Raw genomic sequence first — 25641 nt, forward strand, 5'->3', positions numbered from 1 at the left:
ATTATTTATTTTATGTCACATTCAGAAGATAGAAATAATCAATGAATAATACTCCTAGAAATCGATGCAACTTAATCTAAAATGCTATTACTTCAATTTTCAATTCAGTGTTCTAAACTTAAAAAATAGTCTGCCTCTACTGCAAGCAGCAATGCATTTGCTAAAAGTGGAAGTTTCTTTTTTAAAGCAAGAAAAGAATTTTATTCGTAAGGGGTAATTTTTTTCGATAAACGTATCTGCTTACTTTTTATCTCTTCTGGTTTATCTGCTGAGTGAAGATTCCTTTGCGAAGTACAGAGTATACATCTTAAGTATATATTTTATAATTATTATGATATTATATAATGATATTATTTTATAATGATATTACTTTGGGACTAGTTCAGTCCATTTTATTCAACGCCGATAAAAGTGTAATAGGATAAGTAATTCGGATAAATAAAATGAACAACAAGTATTCTGTACTTCATAAATTTTGTTTCTGTTTACAAGTGGATTAAAATATCCTTTTTTAGTTTTCAGAAAATATGCAGAGCGACTGAGTGATTGCACCCCTATGATGGCTTCTGACCCCGGAGGTGAGACAAGCGGAATTGTATACCATCCCAGTGGAGAAATCTCCACTGGGATGAAAATAATTGATGAAAATAATGAAAGTTAAAATTTTGAATATTATGTATTAATAGTAGTTTCTATATTTTAAAAAGTCTTTCTAGTCCAAAATTAGTTCATGTCAATAATCGTACTAAGTAATTGAAACAATCGTTCAGATTTATATTTCTTGCTGAATTAAAACAAGCCTTGTTATTCTATGATAAACTTACCAGTGGTTCGAGGATTATTTAGCTTGATAGTTACAGATTCCAAGCGTTATTATGATTATTTGCTTTAAATTCTGATAATTTCAAACATAATATTATCCACAGTGATTTATGCTTACGCAGAATCTTAAGATTTTTCTCTATTTTACCAAGGACTACTCTGTTTTTGAGTGTGTTAGATGTCTACATTGCCCAGGTACAGGCCGCTTGTATTAACACAATGAAAGCAATGATAATCCGTGTTACCTTCCTCAACAGATTCAGACTTAGGAATACTCCTCTTCACATTCAGAGAAAGGAGTATCCCTAAGTCTGAATCTGTTGAGGTATACTGGGAATGGTCCATGACCTGAAGTAATTCCGTGCCATTAGCCGCCTGCTTGGACAGAAGGTCAGCCCCTTCATTGCCTTGAGTCCTTGCATGAGCGGGAACTCATTTTAGAGTGGATCTTTGTGAGATAGGCATTGCCAGAAGCTGTTTCTGAATTCGGTATACCAAGCGACTCCGGCTGTTTTGACCTGCGATAGCCGTCAGACTTGACGTTGGATCGCTGACTATGGAGAATTTCTGCTGCTGATATGTTTTAGCGCACCTAATTGCAGCGCATTAGCCCTGCAATTAGGTGCGCTAAAAAGCTCTGCTTAGCTAGAAGCTAAGCAGAAGCTAGAAGCTAAGCAGAAGCTAGCTAGAAGTAAGCTAGAAGCTCTGCTTAGTTATAACGGAATTTTTCAATCTTACTTTTCTCTTTCACTCCTATGTTACAATACCATTAGAAGGTGCTGGACCTTGCAGTTCTCCGTTTTGGAGCCATCTGTAAAAAAGTTAGGTAACATGTAGAACCACATCCTGATAAAATAAAATCTATAGACATGCTATGGAAGCTGGCAAAGAAAGGAAAGTACCTAGAAGCAACCGCCGGCAAGTGATGCCATCACACGAAACATAAGATATTTAATTTTTCCTGAAGAATTCTGATTCTCACGGTGTTGCAGTTTAACTTATCATAAGGTTTGTAATTGTTCTTTTAAATTTATTCGCAGTATTACTGATGTACGTATTCATTGATAAGTAACAATTTTATTTTACCATAAATAAATATGAATTTAATAGATCCGATTTAAAATTAATTTAATTTATAATATATCCAATGAATATATTTATAAAAAATTTCAGTTTAATTATAATTAATGATTAAAGATTATCTTCACTGTCGTACACTACGTACGTTTTATATAGAGTATTTATTTTTTAAAAATTTTATAGAGTTTTGCATTTTTAATTTAAATTTATTTAAAAATTTTTCTATCTTAAAGTATCTTAAAGTAATATCTACTTTAAGATGTTAGAATATAGCAATGCAGATCCTCCCGCCATGTCAACATTAGACACGATTATAATCCTTCTCTTTGCTTTATGAGTTCCTTTACTTCGGATGTTCGACTAATTCCCATTTGGGACAATTGTTGCCCCTCTCCTGCGTGTAAGACCTTTGATTTATCTTTCAGTTTATTATACTACATTGCTTATCAGCTTAACAAATTTAGAGATTTAATAACCATTATTATCACTGACATCACCAAAAGACATATCTTATTCACTTTCAATTCTACATGTTCTTTTTTGTCATTGTAGAAAACTTTTCAGATTATATGAATTGGAGTTTTTTTCATACTTAAATCTTAATTTCTGCAAAGAAAAATAATTTCATGTCTTTCAGTATCTGGTGTTAAAAATAAACAATTGACAATCAACTACTTTTCGTCTTAAACCAGCGTTTTCTTGTTATAGAGAAGTAGACATCTATAATTTTGCAAATATAAAATGCAGTAAGAGGTGGCATCTTGTTTGATTTAGCTACTTTTCACCTACTTTAGAACGTAAAAAAAAATCTGTACCCATTTTCGTACTGAATGCGATGCTTATTTATTGTAATTTCGTATCAAAAATCTCTAACATCAACTTTCACAAAAGAAAAATAAGAAATTCAAAATTAAATCTTTCTTATGAAAATATGTTTGCAACTAGAGATACATAGGCCCAACAGCGGCAAAACAGTACAAGCCGCTGAACACTGGTAGTTCGGTCCGGGATTCGAGTTCCGGCGAAAGGGCTGGCTGCATGGGCGATTTCGTGGTTTTCCGCATGTGCATACGAGATTAAAACAGATGCGTTTTTAGGGATTACGTGATCTGATTATATATGTTCAGTTATGTTTATTAACAATAATATAGTGTTTTATTTTCTCTCTAACTCAATAGCGAAAAAAATCAAACAATGCGATTAGATTAATCACTGGTGACCTTTTAGTAATTTAAAAATAACTAGTTTATTAGTTAATGTAATAGAACGAATCCGTTTTTCTATATTTATAATGGCATACGATAATAGCATTATGATTTAAACAAAGATCGATTTATTTTCTGTTGTCATAACCATAACAAAAATAACTTTTTCTTATCTTTCTTAGGATACAATAGAAATTGGATTAGAAATTTTATTAGAACACTCGCATTAGGGAACAAATGATAGCTAGTGAGTTTAGATGTTTGCTTTCAAATACAATATTCTTTTGTTTTTGTAAAAAACAAAACAGTCGTCTTACTTATATGACAAACAAAATAATCATTGCTATTAATCTATACCTAAAGTTGTAGAGTCATTAGGTTGATTGGAAGCAGAAAAGATGAAAAATATGCAATCGTCTTCGCCGGGAAACGAACCACGGACCTCTGGAATACTGGCCCAGCGTGCTGGCCACTACACCACGAAGGCACGCTAGGGAAGTGGGAGAAATAAAGTATGCGGATAAAAACAATGCTAAGTAAATTTTCACAGTGTTGCTTCATTATCTTTCTAAATGATGATAAAATTCATATTACGAGTATTCTAAGGAACAAACCCGGCATACTTGAGTAGAAAACTACCGCTGTAGGCATTAAATTAGAGTAATAAATAGCTGATGGAATTTGTAGAAATAAATATTGGGAATAATTTGGAAAGATGTGTAAGGGATTATTGAATTCCACCATGCATATTTTCATTTTGTAAGTGGCTTGCAACGGTTTGTAAGTGATTTGTAGCACGTCTGGCTCGCACCGGCGAGATTAGTGATCCGACTTACAGCGATGGAACAGTTTCGAGCTTCCTGCTAATCTCTACAAAGTCATAATTTGTATTGAAAATATAGAATAAAAGATGAAAACATGCTTTCTTCTTTGAAACAAAAAGAAAAATGTCGTCGACGACTTTACAGAGTTCTAAGAGATTATTTCTCAATTTCCACAACCAGAAGTGAGTTTCCTAGCCGTACTACTAATAAGAATTTTAAATTTGGTTGCATCATTAACTTATCCTTATTCATGCTTTAATGAAACTACGAAGAAAAACATGGAAATTGCGTGAACGGGGTTGGCAATAGTTGTTTCAACAAGTTATTCATAGAACAGTTTCTATAATTTATTATAATTAATACACTGTTATCAGCTTATTAAAATCTATTGTTTCTCAAGAATTTAAAATATTAAATTAGTCAAGATTTTAGCAATTAATTCTTATTATTCTTTCAACAACAACAAAGAAAGATCTCAAATACATGTATAAAAATACTGACATTAAAATTATGAAAACCAGATTTTAAACAAGCCACAGTGAAATTCAGCAATTTTAAAAAAGCTTTTAAACTGCTTGGAAAGAGTTGTTGACTTCCAATATCAGTTTCTCTTCAAGAGATCAGAATTAAAACATAATTAACACAATTTTATATTAAAAATTACGACAGTTTTATTTCTGTTTAAAAGTTAATTACATATACCAAACCATACGCTCTGAACACCATACGAGAATGCAAAATGTGTATGATGACCAATCCTATCCATCACAAAAGTGGTTTAAAATAGCTCAACGTAAATAACTAAATTTCAGAAGTGTTTCCTCAAAATGAATGTAAATCATATTATATTGTTTTCCTCGTAAATTTCCTTTAATATATCTAATTACCTCTTACAGTTACAGAATTTGTCACATGGTTTTGACAAGTGTAAGAGAAAGAAACCTCCGGCAACAAATGCTTCTTCCGATAGATGAAAATTCGAGAGCGGGATAATTCCAGAGAATGCTGGAGAAAATCCATCTTCTTCTTCTTTTTCAGCGCCACACATCCTTTCACGAAGGTTTGATAAATTATCTTAAATTGCATTTTCGGAACCCACATACTCACAACATCTTCCATTAGCCCATCCTGATAAAAGCGGATGTTTCTTATTTGTTAATAGGTACTACAGGCCAAAAATTTCACCAGAGAGCTTCACATAGAGTTCTGGCAGCTTATCTTGTAACCTGTCAAAACACCTGCAGGAAACACGTAGTCATTTGTGCATATAATGTTGATACATCATTCTTATGTAGACATATCTTGAGCAATCATTACTCTAAGAACGCCAAAAGTTAATGAATGGATCTCGACTGTGGGCTAGAAATAAATGAGAGCTATAACAAACTCTAATTCGGTTCGTCATAAAATATAAATAATCCACTTTTTTACATTCATAAGAAACATATGTCAGGACTGCTATTCCTTCTAATTGCCTTTGGGAACATTTAATAGTTCTGAATGGGAGTAAGGAGCTTACTCAAACCATGCTCGTGTGTGTGTGGAGGAGATACAACACAAATACGAAGGTTACCTTGTAGATACATTAGGTATTCTGGAAGCAGGAAAGATGAACAATATGCAATACCTTCGCCGGGAATTAAACACGGACCTCTGGAATACGCGCCTAGTGTGCAGACCACCACACCACGAAGGCACGCTAAGAAGGCGGGAGAAATACCATATAAACTTTGCCCTTTATATCTCACAGCGTACAGCCGATCCTGCACTTCGGGATACAGAGATCAGCGCTTATGGTCTGAAACGTAGAAAATAAGAAATAAACTAACTTAACTAAATAAGAACTCAACTTAAATGCTTTACAGAGACTGTTAACGTATAGATTGGCCTTTTGACACTACGTATGTAGTGAGCGAAATGCAAAAAGTACAGTACGTCTTCAAATATCAGCAAGAACTAAGTTCTGGCCTTAAAGGCAGACATGAACTGACTGAAAAAGCAAGCACGTGGTGAGGCAGCAAGAAGTCTCTCTCTCTCTTGGCTAAAAAGCCACATTTTAAATACCTATACAATTTGAAACCTCATTAGTATAAACAATTCTACTCGCGCTTTTTCTGGCCGAAAATGGGAAATAAGAGAAGATAGCAAAATTTTAAAATAAAATAAACGTTAGTAAAACTTAAAATCCTTACACATGTAATTCCAGTTTTAGTATTTTCATGAGCAAGCTTAGTTTATATCAATTTATTAAATCAAAACATACAAGAATTCTTGGTCTAAAGGCAGGAATGCCTTCATGGTGGACGTTTTATGAGAAATTGGCTCCTTTTCACTTTACTCACAGGAGAAAATACGAAAGCATCAACTAGCCTATTTGCGGGCATTTAGAAACCCGATCAAACTGCCAGGGTTAAGCTCTTCCATTTGGACTCAGTGAGCTCTAAATGAAATAATATTTATTTTGACAAACTGTAATGTAACAAGTAGCATTCATGAATTCATATAACTCTGTAACTTAATTAAACGTCCAGTAAAATATAAAAAAAAATATTTTTACAAAATACTATATCTCTGGGATAAAGACGTGAAGTTTCTGAGCAACAGTTTCTGTGTCCGCTAAAATTTATAAGAGCATAAATAATACCAGCCAGTAGCAATTTGCATCACATTTATAGAATATTTCTATAACATCACGATTTCTTTTAGGTAAATCTATTTTATTTAATCCTTCCGAAATGAGAGTCGCTTGGCACAAAAAGAAATTTCTCAAATTCTGCGCACAGTTTGAAACAAAGATGATTACAGTAGCCCTTATTTTAAAGAGTAATACTCTTGCATCTAAATGATAATAGCCATATGCATAATTATTTCCATAGCCCTTACGCAGTGACTTTTGGTTTCCTAATTTTTTCGTGTGTTTTCCAATGCATCGTCTATATTGCATCGCATCTTAATATCATCCAAACTGTAAATATAAGCCTCTTTTGTACTGAAAAAATCCATTATTTTCTATTATTTAATTCCGCCTGATTGAGTGAAAATATTATGGACAGCACTGAAGTAAAATATTCCACTTTTCTAAATACCTCCTTTGTGGGCTATGGGCTCTGAGTTTTGTTATCTGCTCACTTCTCTGTTTAAAAGATTCTTAAAAATTCGCGAAGTATTTAAATTTAGATGCTATAAGTGAAACAGCTAAATAATTGACAAATGATTGTTGACAGTTGATTGCTGAGGGTAGATAACGGCAAAATTGTTTATCATATGATAAAACAGACCTTCGACTCGACCTTCGACAGAAGTCACTCATCGACTGCAACTTTCTGCCAGTATAAAGTTTCTTCAGTGCTGCATTTCTTTGGCATCACTGCTTGAGGAGATTTGTAGGATTGAATATGTGCGGCCTTAGCATTTGTAAAATTACAAGGCTTATGATGTCACCATATAGGAGTATCTTGTAACAGAAAAGCTGATGACTTTTATGTGTGTAATGACTTATGTGAAGTATTTTATGTGTGCAAGAAACTTGAGAGAAGACAGGAAACAAAACTGTAGTGAGTATTGTAGTGTTTCTCAAAAGGGAGTAAAATGTACCTTTGGCGGCATATATCTTCCGACTGGCAACCCAGCGCTCTACCTGTGACAAAATGAAAGCACGCGCGGCAGAAGGCGAAATTTCTACATATTTTCTCCGCTGCTTCAACAGCGAGAAGAAAAAAGGAAAAGAGACGTAGCTGACAAAATGCACGTGGTTAGGAATTATCCTCCACCACATTTTAGTCGGGCGGCACTGTAGTTTCAGTTTTTTCAAAATCAAGAAACTTTAGAAATCAACTCTATCTATGTGTGTGTGTTATGATGTGACTTGTCTCAGTAGTCTGACAGTAACATCAGATCAAGCCCAAGAAATTCCCCTTGGCAAGGAGTGCAAGATTGCGCCTGTCGGGCAAGAGCCTTCAGCACTATACAGGTGACAGGAAGACCTCGCTCAATTCAGCCCCAAATTTTGATGGAGAGCACCCTCGGGGAAAGGGTCGGAGGGTATCCCACCCCTCTTCCCCTCTTTCAACCTCTCGAGAGGACTTCGAGTATCGAAGTTCACCGCATATATTTCAACCTCTCGAGGGTCACCGCATATATAGAGTACCCTCCATGTCGCACGGACACTATACATTTGCAAGCATCCGTAGCCTCTCCGAATTTGAATCTGGGCCCTTCGGTACACAGTAGCCTCTCCTAACCGCTATACCATCTAGACTATGTTCTCGCTAGCATTCGAACTCCGAATTTTTCAAATGCTGGTCAATTTCTTCCAAAACTTCTTGGAATTTGCATTTTCACCTTGTCCTACTGCAAAAACAGTTTAAACGCAGATGTCCCAAACTGTAGAAGGCAGCTGAGTCTAGGAAGATTGATGTGAAACACTGTGAGAGAATGCGTACATTGTACGTGCAAACAATTTTTACAATTACTAAACTTATAAATTTCTGACCATTCCAATATTGATGCTCTATCCAGCACTTTGTGAAATTTTTGCGATGTTTTCATGAGTTTAAAGCGGGCTTGATAAAGAATTAAAATAATACTTCCCATACGCCTTCACTTCGATTCTCATATCCTTCATGAGATAAAACATCTTGCCATTGCTTTAAGCCACACAAAGAACTCCCTGTTTTGTAACAAAAATGTGCATGTCAATAACCTAATAATACATTTTTCAGAGCTTTAAATCTATCAAAAGAACGTGACAAAAGGTATAGACGAACTTACGCCTAATTATAGTATTTACCAATACTTTGGCAGGTAAAAGAAAGTATTAGTTTTGCTTTACCTTTCCATCAAATGCATAGAATCCTCTTCTAATCATTACTTGAACACGTCTCTCCCCTCAAGGCGTTACTTAATTTTATTACATCGTGTGACAGAGGACAGCGTTAAGATGCGTTAATCGATTAACTGGTAATCCATCACAGCTTACTCGAAGCAAACCTACTCCCAAAACAAAAGACTTTCTTTCACCAGACGGTGTTGAAGTTCAGTATTTTTTCGCTTTCCCATGAGTGCTGGTGAAGGCACTTAGATAGTCGAGAGCGAAAAACGAAAAGACGCCAGAGCTCGTGTTTATAGAATAGGGATTAATGGAAGAACGTGGCCGTCTCTGAGGAAAACGAACTCTTCTTTCGGTTTCTGGAATAGAATGAGAATAGGAAATAGAATGAGAATAGGAAATAGAATTCCTGAATATTGCTGTTTCGTGGCAGGAGAATAAGTGAGAATTTAAGTGGAGGTTTTGCTGTAATAATTGAATAGCAGTCGTAAGAACTAGAAGCACTATTTAGAAGAATTTTAAATTTTCGCGATGCGGAATCGAATTTCGAAAGCTTCTCGAGTCTTTCGTACATTTCGCATCCTGAATCTCTCGAATCCCTGATACAAAAATAATATTAAAAATAGAAAAAAAAAGTAAAAACTTTGATAAATATTAAAAGTTTTTAGTTAAAGAGAAATTTGATAACTTCATTTAAAATATAAGAAATTTTGACACATAAATTTTGAAAATCCATCCAATTTCATTAAAACATAAAAATAAATTTAGTTAAATGAAGTACACAGTTAAAAATCTTAAATTTTGAAGTTCATTTTCCCAAAATAATTGAACAAAAAAATTTAAGAAGCACTTCAAATATTTTACATTCTTCTAGAAACTTGAAATCATGGCAAATGCAAAAGGGAAAGAATTGTCTCGAAAATTAACAGAGATATAAACATGTAACATTAAATTCTTTCCAGATAATTGAGAATCCGGCACGATGATATTAAGGATCCATGTACAATTCATATTGCAAAGATATGAACGCTTCTGACAGATATCAATAAAACTAATCTTTCTTAAGTTTTGATTTAAAAGATTTAACTGTTTTTAGATTAGATTTCGGATGATTCACATGTTCTTTTTATAAATAAGATCTGTAATAACTTCTCTGAAACTATTTACACAGTAAATACAAATAATAATTTCTCCGTCTGCAAGAACGATTTCTCCCACAGCCTCGAGCATGAATTTATTCGTGTTATGCTTTTTCAAATAACTGATTGGAGGAAAAAGTGAAGAACTACGAAAAATGAGCATTTTGTAATAACTGTTATATTGCATACTTTTTTTTAATTTCCATTTTATGGATATTTTAAACACATTAGTGGAGTTAATAAAAGATTTTTATGTACATTTATGAAATGTGATATAAAAGGAAAATGGTGTTTTATTGATTTGAGCTGCATGAATTTTATTTCGATACCTTTTTTTTTTTTTTTTTGTAATTTTGTTTATTTAAAAACTTGGTGTTGGCTCTTGTTGAACCTGAGAGCTGCATGAACTTTATTTCGATGCCTTTTTTTTTTTTTTTTTTTTTTTTTTTGTAATTTTTTTTATTTAAAAACTTGGTGTTGGCTCTTGTTGAACCTGATTTGCAAGATTTCTACCGAAAGTCTTTTTCGTCCATGCAGTTTGAAGCCCTCAGGTTTTACAAAAAGAACAATTCTTTCTTTAGTTATGAACATGATTCATTTACGTGCAAGAAACAAATAATCTGTTAACAGTTTTGATAAAATGGTTTGAGATTTTTAACACCTTATATTTACCACTGTCACTGCAGCATCCCTTGCTCGTTTCTTAAAGTATATATTTAATTAGCCTCTGGTTATTATGAACTTTTTCAGATTTGTATATTTTAAAGATGGTTTTAAACCAGATCAATATCTGCAGTCAAATTCATCTGTGTTTGTAAGTTCTTTCTTGATATAACATGTTATACTTGTCTTATTTTGCTTTACAAACTGAAAATTTCATGCCATGCTAACATTTCTAATGCTATTGCTTACACAGAATATTAGAAAAGTATGTGGAACCGTTTGCGAGCTAGAAGGGAACAGAGTTAGAAGCTCTGTTTGCTTGCATTGTTGTTAACAACTTATTTTAGATAAAGCAGTTTCGTGCTCTTTCCAGTGTAGAATAAACAAAACAGGAAAAATAAATATCAAACAAAAAATAGGAAATATAGCAGAAGAAAGTATTTAATAAACAAAATTAAACTCACAAAGAGATAGAATACGGCTAGTGTTTTAAAGCGTAAATGTAAACAGAGAGTAAATAGAAACTACAAATTACACAAGAAATAAAACTAGCTTTTCCTTTTCAAAGTACTCCTGCTGCACTTAATATTTTGAAGCAGATTATTGTTTTCAAAGCAATGAGAAATATTCTCCGAAAAATATTTTTGCATCATTATTTCACTAAATAAAGGAACATCGTTAAAAATGAAAATTTATTAAAAGCATCAAAACAATGCATGGCAATATTATAAAATTCAAAGAAATTTGGATAGAATGTATTCTCAGTAAATTTATTTTAACAGACCGAGAAAATTTCAGACTTAATAAGTTTTTCAAAATTAAATTGTTTTCTTAAATCTCTTAAAATTGTACTGCACTTTTAAAAAAAGTACCTTTTTAATATTAACATAATGATAATATCTGAGGTGGAATTTCAAAATACACTGAGTGCAGCGAAAGCGAAAAACAACATTTTTTTTTCATTTTCCAGCATGATTTTATAATTAATCTCGTCTGACAGAAGATCTCATCGTAGTAGCGTTTAGAGGAAAACTGGTGTACATGAAAGCCAATATTCTCCTTACAAATTCCATTCTGTTTTAATAATTCAACCGGCAAATTTTACTTTAAATCTTCATTTTTTTTGTTGCAGTTTTATATTTTAATTATTGCTATTCTATTTCATGTTTTTATATTCCTTTTAATCCTACAGCATTTTTATTTTCTACCTGAAAGAGGAAAAGAGTGTTCTTGTGATTATAAAAATGTCAATTCAAACGTTTTGGTAAAAATACCTTGTTATAAGCAATTTTTGAGCTAAAGTAGCAAGAGAATAATTGAAAAGTCGCAAAAAGTAGCACTTAACATTGGAGAACATGTGATTTTTGTGACATCATATGTTCGTCGTTAACTTAGTCGTAAGCACATATGACCTCTGATGTCATTCCAGAGTCAGTCTCCGAGTCTTCCGTATGTTACCAATTATAATGCAATTCTTGATCGTCTTATTACGCATGTTATATATTAGTTTTATATAATTGTTTATATATTTATGTATTATATATTAGTTTTAACGAAAATCTCAATGTCAAACTGCTAATTTGTCATTGTTTAAATCTCTGCTTCTTCTTTTAATTTATTCTCAGTTAATTTAGGTTATTTCAGGCGCTTTCTCTCTTTTCAATTTTTAACATTGTTACAGTGATTCGTTTCAATTGGCGGTTAATGTTTCTTCATCGTTTCTTGCTTTACTTTAATTGTTGATGCTTTTCACGTAATATTCCGTTCTTTTTGTTGAATTTACTGCCCTTTATGAGATTACAATTGTTATTGCTTTGATTTTTAAGTGTTTTGAATTATGTAGTTCTTAGCAATATCAAAATCAGGAAAATGAATTTCAAATTTAAGGCTCGCGGGCCAAAACCCGACATGTGATTATTTTTGAACTGTAAATGGGGGGAATTGATTTAAAGCAAAATTTACACGGTAATAAACTCGCAAAAAGCAAGAGCAAGAACAAATATAAATATTATTGTTTTGTATCATAAACTGCTTCTAATATATTGTCAGTTACTTCCAAAAAAAGCGCATTTTGAATTACACAATTTTAGTAAATCTACTCAAATATAAAAGAGAATTTTTAGATAACGTAATATTCGTTGTCATATGTGACTAATAATGAAATCTTAAGGATGCTAACATTGGCGAATTTTAAGTTAAAATTGCCAAACAGAAAAGCAAAGGAATTATGATATTACTTTAATTGTTTCTCGAATTTCTTTTAATGTCTTAATATTTTTCATATGCCAAAATGTACTTATGTCGTACGTATGCACGTACAAGATACATACGTAAGTACATACTTACGCCACGAAGAATCTTTTTTGAATCTATTTGAAATTCATTTCGGAATCCGTTTGGAAAACTCCTTTATTCTGACCGTAGACGTCATAGAAAAAAAAATCGTCTAAATGTATTCCGTAAAGGTCAAAATGAATATTATCGTTAAAATAATGATACCAGAAATTTTTCTTGATAACATTAAGGTATTTTCTGCCTCCTTTTCGTATGCCTTCATGTTGTAACTGGAAGCACGTTCGATTCGTATTCGGGAGGTCCGGAGTTCGAATCCTGGCGAAACAGATTTTTTCAGCTTCCTGATATCGGAAGAATTCTAAGTGGCTCTACATCTTCACATAAGGAAGTAAAAATGAAAATCATTAACTCGTCCACAGACAGTCAATATTGGCCTTTTAACTACATTCCCGCTAAAACTGTGAAAAAAAAAAATAATATCAGTTGACAAGTTAGATTTCCTTAAAGCTAACGATCAAAAGACCAATGAAAGATCAACTGTTCCAATCTCAGTAAGAATACGGTTCCAATCTCAGTAACTGGATCAACTGTTCCAATCTCAGTAAGAAATACGGTTGATGTTACACGTTTCCTGCTAAGAAAAACGAAATAATTCCTACATCAGTTAAAGATCTGCAGAGGTGTGAAACGAGACCAGTCGAAATCCAAATGGAGACAAACGTATTGCCCCTTACATTTTACTTCTTTTAGGTTGATCGAAGCACAAACATGAAAACTTAACTGTGCCCTCTTCGAGATCCAAACCACGGACACTTAATTTGCCAGCTGACACAACGAAAGCCCACTCAAAGGAATACGGTAATTTTTTGCCACTTTTGTTAGCAATTTTAACTGAAGATCCCTGGCTCGAAGTGTTTATTTCCTATTTCCTTTCTTTTTTACTTTTTGTTTTGTATAACAATTGATGCTATAACTATTACCTTCTTTGTCCATTACTTATGTATTTTTATTTTATTTCTCAAGTCTTATGTCAGATTTCCTTGAGTGCTAAATAACGTATAGCGTTTTTCCATAAAACTGATACAATCTAAATTAAAATTTTACTCAGTTTTAAAGAAAAACTATATTATGATATAGGACTCTTTGCATAACTTTGAACATACATATATTTCGAGTACAGTTTGTATGTCACACCTAGGGAATTATAGTTTACATTCATATGCACAGCAGTAATAACATCAGTTAATCAAAAGAACCAATCTAGCTATTATCTATATTTACCGTATAAGATCCCATAACAACTAAAAAAATCAAATTCCTGGTTTATTAATTTTAATATAACCAAATAAACGTAATTTCGTTAGTTTAACCACACAGCTTCCCTTGTTATGTTTTACTAAAACAATAGAATAATACTACTTAAACATAGCTTGGATTAAAGAAAAACACATCTCTTTAAAACATGCAGATCTTGATTGCGGTATTGGCTGTTATGAAATGCAAAAACGTTTTGCTTGCTCTATAATATGCTGCTGGTTCAATAACAGTTGAAGTTTTACTTATTTATGAAATACTTTGTCATAAAAAGGGTAAAATGGCAGCGGTCAAACTTGTTGTTATTGGCTACATTTCAATCCCAGTAATGCCATAGGCCTTGAAAACAACGCAAAACTGTTTCACTTTTCTTCTAACACGATTTTCCAATTTTCTTTGCCTAGAAGCTTTGGAGAGTAGCCTCTCTTCCTTATTGTCCAAAGGCGTTTCTTTGATCAGTGAGAAAATAAATTTTCTAGTGTAATATGCTTTTGTAAACATATGTTCTTTCGTTTCTTTGGGTTTTCGATTTGTTTGATGCCCAAAGTATTAATCTTATAGCTGAGGCTTACACAAACTATCCACCACATGGTATGGGTATTTATATATATATATATATATATATATATATCATAGTTTGACTTTACTGGAAAAGTATTACAATATACTTAAAATAACAAGATTCTGATAACTTTCAGTTGCGTACACTTTTACATGAAGTTCACCTACAAGTTTCATTAAAAAATAATTTTTCAAGTTACAAAATTAAAATATTCACAGTGAAAATAATCATAGCTAAATAGCTGCTGAGTGTATAGAATTCATCAGGAACAATTAAAAGAGTGCTTAACCTATCGATGCAGACCTTTATGTTTTAAATGTATCATTAATTATTTTCATATTTATTTATTAGAAGAAACACTGCAATATAATCGCTTAATGTGGTATGTGACGAAGACTGCTTCCCATAGATGATCTTTACGAAAGTAACGAATGCTGCACTAAAAGCAAATTAACATTAATATTAAATACCGTATCTCTAAGGCGACCACTTCCACACACAAACAAACATTATTTAGAATCAAAGAAGCTTCATTATAATTGAATTCTGTAATCGCGACTTCGGCTGAAAAATAACCTGTATTTCTGTCGAACAAAATAATTATCGGTACTTATATCTATCGCATTATATCTTGAGCTATGGTTAATAACACTCACAGAAAAGCAAAATCCTTCCGAATCATGCGGGTGATCGTCTTAGGGAAAATTCAGTTTGCAAAAATGAATTATAAGTAAAACAATTTCTAAATATTAATAATATTAACAATAATTATAATGAAAATCATTCATTATTGGAGCTGTTTTATTATCAAAAACTGTTTTATTCACATTAATTAGTGAAAACGGCAACTATACAAAAATATAAAAAATACTGTTTATTTCAGTGAATAAAATAAGTCTTTCAGTGATAATAATAAAATGAATGTTACTGATTATGAATTTTAAAATATTTCGCTGAAAGTTATTTTCTTTGGCAGTAATTTTGAATTGTCAAAGAAATGAAGCGTATTGCCATTAATTGTTTTAACAATTAATTTCGTTATGTTATTGTGACTCAATGAGTAAATCAGAAACTGGGTGGGTGCGCATGCTCAAGCAAATAGTATCAGCTTTATCCGTCAGCCAGTTTCTTTGATTTTTATGCTGTTAACCCAAAATTAGTCTACGAAGTCAATGTCAACAATTATAATTATATAAAGGTTGCAACCTGAATTATGGCAAGAAGAATAATTATTGTGGCAATTAATACAGTTTGCGGCCCTAGGCACAACATTATCTCAAGAGCTCCTAATACTCCTCTACCTTATTGGATGATAAAAAAACACTATTATAAATAATTGCAAGATGAACTGCAGTATTTCTGAAAGCTGGGGTCTTAGACCTAGTACTTGTATTCTAGGCGTAATCAAGCGGTACCTAAATGGCATTGATGAAAGCTAACGTGCTGAAAGCGTAGCGTGTATATCAACGTTACCATGCGTATCAAAGGTTTATCCTCACAAATGCTACAGTGAAAACTAGACAAATGTCTGGCGACAAACTAGACAAACTACTAGTGAAAACTAGACTACCAAATGAGTAAAACAGTGCTAATGAGTTTTGTGAACACCCGCCGCAATCTAACTTGTCTGAACGTGACCAGTATTTGGAAAACATAAACTTCGATGGTGAATATAAACTCGCTAAGGTAATCTTTTATGCTAAGGAATTAAATCATCTTGAACCATGAATGTTTGTTTTATAAAGGATTTGCAACGTTTTATATTTCAAAATAGAATTTAATGCAATCTAATAATTAACGCAAATTTATTATAGTCAGAACTTTTAAAATTAACTAAAAACAAATTTAATAATATAATTCATTTACAAAGCCACAGAGTCAGATAAATGCAAATATGTCAAAGAAGAAACTCATTTAGAAAGAAATCCCACATTTACAATAAGCTTTCAGATATCAGAATGATTTTTATCGGTTTTTTTAAGTAAACTAAATACAAGTATACATTTAGTTAGCATTTAGAAGGGGTTTTATTGTTTTTACTTACGTAACAAAAATTTACAAATATGCATCAGATATACAAAAGGACGTTATCGAGATTCCTAAATGTATATGAATGTTCACTGTTTATCAAAATAAATTCTAATATCATATAATAAGTTTATTACCCATTTTCTGGCTTTAATAGTGAACCCAAATGTATCAACAATACAATGAGAAAATTTTGCAGTAACTCATAGATTGCAAATTTTATCTTAGTTCTCCTTCTTTTTAAAATTTTGTCAAAACGGTAATGCGGTTTTTTATACTTTGATATTTTCCTGTGTATTTCACATTCCTATCAAAAAAGGCAAAAGCAAAACCAGCGCGTTTTACAGATATTTCGAATAAAAGCAAAACCAGCAAGTTTTACAGATATTTCGAATAAAAGCAAAACCAGCAAGTTTTACAGATATTTCGTATAATTTAATCAGTTAGAAATTTCAACGTTTATTTAAATTTTAAAAGAATTAAAAATTATAATTACAGGTGATTGCTAACAGCAGTTATTCACAAAGTTGGAGTCGTATTAGTACGGCATCTATCCTCCCCATTTTTTCCTTCTGGTTTCTTAAATTAGAATTCAAATAATCAACTAAAATAAATTAATTTTATTCGTGTATACTATTTGAGCATTAAATGAATAAATATATCATTAAAATTCATTTATATGTATAATGAAACTACTAATTTTAGTGATTTATATATACGTTGTTTTTATTTACGAACTCTAAATAATTTTTTTCTTTTCCTGCTAAAATATCCTTGAAAACATTGCTTGGTGAGCATATACCGGATGCTCATTTCCATGTGGTTTCAGATCAGCTCTGTCCCGAATTTTTATAGCTCTGTTTGAGATATTTTCTAGTTTTCTCAGGTTTCTGTTTTCAATGACTATTTCTCTCTTTGCCTTTTACTGGAAAAAATGTGCAATATTTCTCCAAGAATTTTGTGTTTTATACAATGTAATGAGTAATGAGTTATGTACGAAAAATTTCGAATATACCATTTTTGAGATATTCAAACTAAAAAGAAGAAATTAAATTAGTAAAATAATGAATTAATAAAGTGATGGCAATAAAAGCAATAAATTCTTCCATTTAACTCTGTAATTTAAGAGCTTCTAAGCATATTGAAATTACTCCTGCGCTTGCCCTTTACTGGCAATTATTTTATATTCCAAAGGAAAATCTCTCTCTATATATATATAAAGATGAAAGTCTGTGTGTTTGGTTGTCCTCTAATAACTCAGTCACTAATATAGCTGCACCAAACTTTCTACAATTCTTTTCTGGGTTCTGGAGGAGGTCGACGTCCACTTTTTTCCAAAAAAGTAGCTACAATCAGAGATATTATTTAAAAATTCGGAAAACGATCATTTTCGCCCTCATTTTTTCGGATGGCAACAGTCTCGCAAGCTGTAGATAAAAACTTGCTTTACTTCGAAATTTGTTGCCACTGCTCGCTTTCAAATACTAGATTTTGTATATAAAAAATTTCAAAGTTTTACAATGAAATAAAAAATAGCATTGCCAAACATTAAATACATTATTCCCGATTCCAAAACTTTCGATTGTTCCCATCTCTGTACGACTTTAATCAGCGGAGATATTAATTAAAAACTCTGAAAACACTCATTTTCGCAGTCACTTTTCCGAGTGGCAACAGTCTGGCGCGTTGGAGTTAAAAATGCTTTATTTCGAAAAGTGTTGCTAATGCTCGCTTTTCAAATCGTAGAGTTTGTTAATCAAAAATTTGTATATTTTACAAAATATATACATATAAAGAAGAGTGTCTGTTTGTGCGTTTGTTTGTTCGCGTTATCGATTTCTGATCATTATGATAAATTTATATTATTATAAATGATGATAAATTTTTGGCCACATTTAATCGACTAAAATTGAATATAGGTGAAATATTAGATGGAACTTGAGCTTTTAGCACCATTTGATTAGAAAGACGAAAGTCATTAAAAACTGCATGCCATTGTTGCTGATATAATAAGAGAGAATTAGCGTATTTTTTTATCGAAATTTTTATGTGGGTTCCATATCGTATCAGACTGAAAAATGTATGACTATGAATCGTATTTTTTGCATCTTTATTACAGAGGTATTGTTCGCTCTGTTGTTATACGCATTACTCTCAATCTAACTTAACTGGCATCGGGTACCTGCGCTGGTTATATATAAATTAAAAGAGAAAGATGCACCACAAGCATCACAAACTTTTTCACAGTTTCCTTATTTCTCAAATCTGCGCACTTAATTCATAAAATATTTCACAGTTCCTTCTTATTTTGTTAGTGTTATATAGCAATAACTTATAAATTTCATTTTTTTTCTTTTTTTTTTTTTTTTAACTTAGCGTATTTTGCCATGCCTATATGCTTTAGCATACAAAGTGTCGCACAAATTCGGGTATTTTTAAAAAGTCATATAAAATGTAAAATTGGTTTCTAGAGCATCGTTTCATCTAAAGACTAACCCAGACTCATATTTTTAATGATCGGTAAGATGTATTTTTGGTCACGTTTTTATTGAAAATTGGCCCTGTGTTACCATAATATGGCAAAAATATTCAAATTTAAGTAATTTAAAGGCATTTAGAAACTAATAGCTCGCGATGAGTCGTTGTACAGTTATAACTCCCAAATGCAAACAAATAAATGCCGCATAATTTTAGTTTTTCTCATTTTATCCGAACACTGTCATTAACAGCGCCATCTAACGGTAAAGATTTGAACTAAAGTTTATCTTTATACGGAAAAAAATCCGCTCTTGCTATAAATGCAAACCGCACTTTCATACGACAGTTTGTTTATGTGATTATGCAAACTATATCGAAATTTATGGCGCGCCCTGTAGTTTTAGCTCAAGCACATTATGTGTTTCATTCTTTACCCTTCTGGGCGTAACTTATGATGATGTAACATTAACAGCTTATCATACCCATCACATCGAGATTACGATTTTTTGCGTTTAGAAAATGTCTGAAAACAGAACGCCCAAAGTAATTCTACATATTGTTTTGGATAACACGTTTTTCCACGCATGTCAAAAAAAACGTTGGCTAAATTCTATCTTTTCTTTCTCTTTCGCAGAATGCGTTATTTATCTTTGAGCTAATGGAAGATTGAAAGCTAAGCGAAGATTCCTATATTTTTTTTCAAATAAAAATAACATTCATCAAATGCAAACACCATAAATAATAATAAAAAAACAACCAAGAGTACAAATAAACAGAATATGATCTTTGCATCAAAATATATTACGTGGAATGCACAGGAAATATTTTATTACCAGTAGAAATCATAATATACTACAAAAACAATTTATATTTTATTTTATTGAACATATATTTTATTTAGAGTATTTTTGTCTTAAAAAACGTATTAGTTTGCAAATATCTGTGAACTAATTTTTAAGTATTTTGAGAAAAGTGTAGTGAATGCTCAGCTGTTTTTGACCACAGAATTATAACGCATGGCTGACGCTTTGCTTTCTACATTGTAGATAAATTAAATACATTTTTTATATTTGAATGTTGACTACCATCAATACTTAGATATCAATGTATTAACTACAAACTCTAAAATTCCAAAAACCAACTGCTTACAGATTACTACCAACTGTATACAAATTGAGAAATTTTAGGCAGAAATGTTATAGATAAGTTAAAAACAACTATTTTTTAAAGTTCAAATTACTGTTCAGTTTCATTAAAATCAATAATTTGAATTATAAATCATCATTTGTATTTCCAGGAAACATAAAACTTACATCCCAGCCTATTTATGTAAAAGAAAACTACATTAATAATTATAAATATCAAATTTATAATTGAGTTTTCTGCGAAATTACTTTTAAAATACCGCTTGTTTTAAGCTTTTATCCCATTTATAATAATTAATGACAAAATGTAAATATATAATTATGTAAATAATTAAGGCATTAAATTTAGTAAAGCTGAAAGAAATATTTTGTTTATAATAATTATTTTAAGATGCAGCGGGTTTAAGTACGCTAATTAATTATTGAAAAAGAAATAGTGTTCAAATGCTCAGTTTCTTAGCTAGCTAGAATATTTTATGTTCTAATTCACTCGAGACTAGATTTTCATTAGTGTTTAACGCCTGTAAGGTTAAGAAAAAAGACGCTTCTTATGTCGTTAAAACTTCTTTAGTTGAGCATTTAATATTTCCTTCCTTTCTATAAGCTCTTAATCACATTTTTATGATGCAAGAACGACGCAGTCCATTATATTCCTTAAAAATTCAGCAGGATTTCCCTTTACTCGCAAGTAAATCTTTAAGCATAATAATGTAACACTAAGATAAGGTAAGTGTTTTTGGTAAGTAGATGTGGCATAAAAACCCATATTTTCTCCAATCTGAATTCTCAATCACGAATTTTTAGAATACTGAAGTCTCAAATCCGTCACATAATAAAAAGAAGAAGATGAAAGAAAAAAATATTTTATTTAATGTTCGAAGTTTTTAATTAAAGCAAAATATAAAGCCTGCATTGAATAGAAAGAAAATTTTAGGAACTCAATATTTAAAGTAGGTTTATATTTATTAAGAAGATATAAATGAAATTTTGCAAAGAAGTACATAATAAAAATTTGTACGCGTCTTGTGTTTATTATTTCAGTATAATTTGAAAAATATATTTAGTATCAGCTCAAATTTTTTAAACATTCTTCCTTGCCTAAAACGCCATCTTGGTTGCTTTGGTGGTAAAGGAAGAAAAGTGGAAAACACTTGGATCCATCCCCTGGACGAAACTCCATCAAACTTTTGAGGAAACTGGGAAAAATCGTACCGTCACCCATAAGGTCCCAAAGCTCATGCCAACCACAGCCAGAGGCTTTAATCCGTGAAAGGCAGACATCATGTCAGCTAGGCAATGGAGCCCCTGTTCTCTGGTTAACAGTCCTTTGACAGGATAAAATTCCTGGACTTGTTGTTATTGTCAGGCGAGTAAGATAAAACATAACATTTTTCTTTTTTAAACCAAAGAAATTTCACAGTGGTGGACGAATATTTCAAGAGTAACCATCGATAAACAAACACTACACATGGAACTTTAAATTCCCTTCAAGATATTAAGAATATGGCAATCAGGCCGTTACAAGATTATATCAGGAATCTACGTACACAAATAACAACAATCGTGAATTTGTTAAAGATTAAAGAAAACAATCGTGATTAAGGAAAACGCCTACTAAATTTCAATTAAACTAAACTTTCCAAAGTTAATATTTTCAACCAAAGCAAATAAACAGTGGCGAAGGAATGTTTCAAGAGAAACCAGCAATAAACACTACGCATGGAACTCAATCAGGCTGCTACAAGGTTATTAGAAATCTACGTCTACTGAAATTGCAACAGTTGTGTTCTTATTTTAATGAAAGCGTCTACTAAACGTCAATTAATCTAAACTTTCGAAAGTTTGAATTTAAAACCTGTAATAGTTGTGAAGTTAAAATTCGATAGATTCGAACGACAGTAAACAAATAAAGATTCGAATTTTCAATCCGGAATCTTCTTAAAATTCTAGAGAAATGGGAAAAGAAATGCAATAGAAAAAGTCAAGATGCGAAACGAAATTTAGAAAATAATGAGCTTTTAGATCGTAAGTCCTTCTCAAGTCGAATGCACCGTCGAGATAACTAGATGTATGGTTTGGTTGTCTGTCTTGGGCAATTAGATGGGCACAGTTAGAAAGACTTTGTTTTTTAAATGTGCACATGGTTATTTACAGTCAGTCACGAAACCAAAAGTGCATTTTTAAGTTTTGAAATTCTAGTAATTTCATCGGACTTTTCATCATCAATTTTGCGACATTAAAATTTCTGCTGAATCACAATGAATTGCACACATTTGACTCGCCTGTCCTGTGGTAACTCCAAGGTTTCTTTAAAAATACACAGCTTATATCCTACAATGATTACACTTACGAAATTAAGTTGGTGTACATTAAATTAAATACACAAGGGAAGGATATGACATATTCAAAGTATTAAGTTAAATACGTTGTAATTTTTAACTATGCTTCCTAATTATTTTTAATCAAGTTGCAAATACACTCACAAAATATAAAATTATTTAGTTAACAAAAAATCAGATTTACTAGTTTTGCGAAGAATACGAAACATTCTTTAACATAATTTCTGAACGCAAAGCATTTATATAGTATTTTCTCCCTCCTACCCGCATACCTTCGTGGCGTAATTGGAAGCATACTCGACGTGTATTTGGAAGGTCCGGGGTTCGAATCCTGGCGAGGGCATTGCTCATTTCTTCAGTTTCCTGCCATAAAAAAGTTCTAAACGACACTACACGTGGCCCTCCGAACTAAAAGGTGGTGGTTGATAATTCATCACTACCAGGATTTTGCGAGTAGGTCCCATAATCACCAGTCACCCTCTGAAAGGGGGGAGTATATAAGGTATTTTCTCTTTCCTTTCCGCATGCCTTCGTGGTGTAATTTCAAACATATTCGAGATGTCCAGAGTTCAAGTCCCGGCGAGGGCACTGCACATGTTACACGTCTCCTGCTTCAAAAAAATCTATTGGCTCCATACATTTATTTTTCTACATCATTTATAATCAGTTAACATTCAAGTATTCAAATTTTTAATTGTCTTCCTATGACATAAGCGATAGACTCTTTATAAAAATATAGTTTTACATTGAAATCATATGAGAATCAATTGAAATTAATTATTATAATTGTAAACTAATATCATCTTTAAGGTAATTTATATCTAGATGGAAAATACTGAATGATTTGCGCTTTGTAGCATTTTCACCCACAAAGTTCCCGTAAAGTTCTTTATTATATTAAAATAATGAGCAAACGTTTTCAATACCACTGAATAATATTTGATTTTCGAATACTTAATGAATTTCGTGTTGAATTAATTGGATTCATACATCAGCCCTTTTATGAAAGGATAATTAAACATTATTGAAAAATACACTCGAAATGCAATTCAAAAGTACTCTAGAGATATATTTTAATTGCCAATTAAGTTATAAGCTTTTGTAGTTAATGGTTGTCTAATAACGCAGTTCTTTTCTGCCTTTAAATTTCATACTTCTAATAAGTCATGATAATAATAGAACTTTTAATAGCAAATAGAAAGGAACTTTTTAAGAAACTCTCTGAGACTGCGAGTATTGTTAAAAAGTATAGAAAATATCTCATTCAAAATTCCTCTATTTACAGACACAGGTTTTCTAGTTTGTTAAAAATTTGAAACTTTGAAAATTTTTATTAGCGAATTGCATTTAGTCTAAACACATTTAAGCTGTATTTCAGACTTTTAAATCCCAATTTCGTGTCAAATACAGTGCATAAAGTTCTCAAAAACCTAAAGAAAGATTTAATTCTTCTCTTTTCATGATATTTTAAATATTTTAAGTAATTTTTTCTTCTGAAATTGCCTTATGAGTTTTTCATAAATTCTGTATATGTTTTACAAATGTTTTGGTAATTTGGACTTAACGTAAAACTGTTGCAGTTTACGCGGAATTAAATGTTAAAATTTTAGTATTGAAACATAACAATTTACATGTTATTTCTTATTAACAAATTTATTGAAATATAAATATAACAAATATTAAGGTATATTAAAAAACTTTATTAGAGCAAATGAATAGTACTATCGATATAATATTAAAAAACTTCTAAACCTATCATCAGATGTCAAACGAAACTCTGTTCATAACATGTTAAAATTCTGCACGTAAAAAAATACAAAAATGATATACACACTATAAAAAAATTTTAAAAGGTTTTTTAAATTGCAAAATTGTGTATGAAAATAAAATTTCGAAAAATATGGTCACTTATTTTTCGTTAACAATATCATTCCTGAAAAAAAATTAATGCTGCTCCAATACCGTAACACTTTTTCAGATGAAATAAAATAATGTCGCTTGTTAGCGTTAAAAATCTAATAAACAAAACGTTGTTTAGTCATTTAGAAAAATAATACTTCAAGAAGTAAGTATAACATTTTTACACTGCTGTGCTTACTTCTTAAAATTTATATAACTATTAAAATATAATTTTCCTTCTGTTGTTTAAATACATTAAATGTAAAACTTCAATAAAGTTGGTTTATTTAATTTCCACGATCAATGAATAATACTGTAAAGAAAATTCATAAAAGCACGTAAATTTAAATGATTAGACTTACCGTTATCAGTATTCGAAAGTATGGGTTTCTTTAAAACTTCAGTGGCAGACCGATTTACGTTCATGTCAGCTGTCATTCTTTGAATAGTTTTATTTATTGTTTATCAAGTGGCAACAGTAGATGAGCGGCTCGCAAAAATGCCACAGTGTTTGCATGATAACAGAAGATTTGCGCCAGGAAGCTAAATAATTTTATGAAAAGATTTTATGGAGTTAAAATATTTTGCTCTTTCCATACATCTTTTACTTCGGCTTTTATGTAACGGAACAACCACCTCTCACGTCTGAACCGCTCGTCCGTTTTCTCGAGCAGTGGGCATGAAAACGTCGTCTGCCAGTCAGGTTGGGTTGCCGGTTGTCAAAGCGACGCGCCAACGTTCGCCAAATGGTGGTGAAATTTTCAGGTAGTTGATTTTCAGATAGTGTTGCTTATTTGTTTATGAATGAACATCGTACAGCTATTTTTAAGTATAAAAATAACTTTAGAAAATTCACTATTTAATACAGTACGATGTGGAAATATTTACTGCCTTTTAAGAATTTCCTTATTCAGTGTAATAAATCGTAATTGAAGTAAGCGCTCGAAAACGCAGTTTAAAGGTTTATTTTTTCTATAAATTTATTTCACATTTTAAATTTTCATGGTATTAATCTGATTC

General features: G+C 31.6%; 1 protein-coding gene across 1 annotated transcript in view; it reads right to left on the bottom strand.

Annotated features, from left to right (window-relative positions):
- The window catches only part of LOC118187628 (synaptotagmin-15-like), a 384376-nt gene extending 359079 nt beyond the window's left edge, over positions 1–25297 (bottom strand). Inside the window, exon 1 of the mRNA XM_085822538.1 lies at positions 24984–25297. Within this exon, the coding sequence (XP_085678664.1) occupies positions 24984–25059 (76 nt within the window). The 5' untranslated portion in view covers positions 25060–25297. The remainder of the gene's footprint in view (positions 1–24983) is intronic.
- Between the last annotated feature and the right edge of the window lie 344 nt (positions 25298–25641).

The sequence above is a fragment of the Stegodyphus dumicola genome, chromosome 8 (assembly GCF_044657685.1).
Source record: "Stegodyphus dumicola isolate Sdum_Otavi_A_Nest chromosome 8, ASM4465768v1".
Taxonomy (NCBI): Eukaryota; Metazoa; Arthropoda; class Arachnida; order Araneae; family Eresidae; genus Stegodyphus; species Stegodyphus dumicola.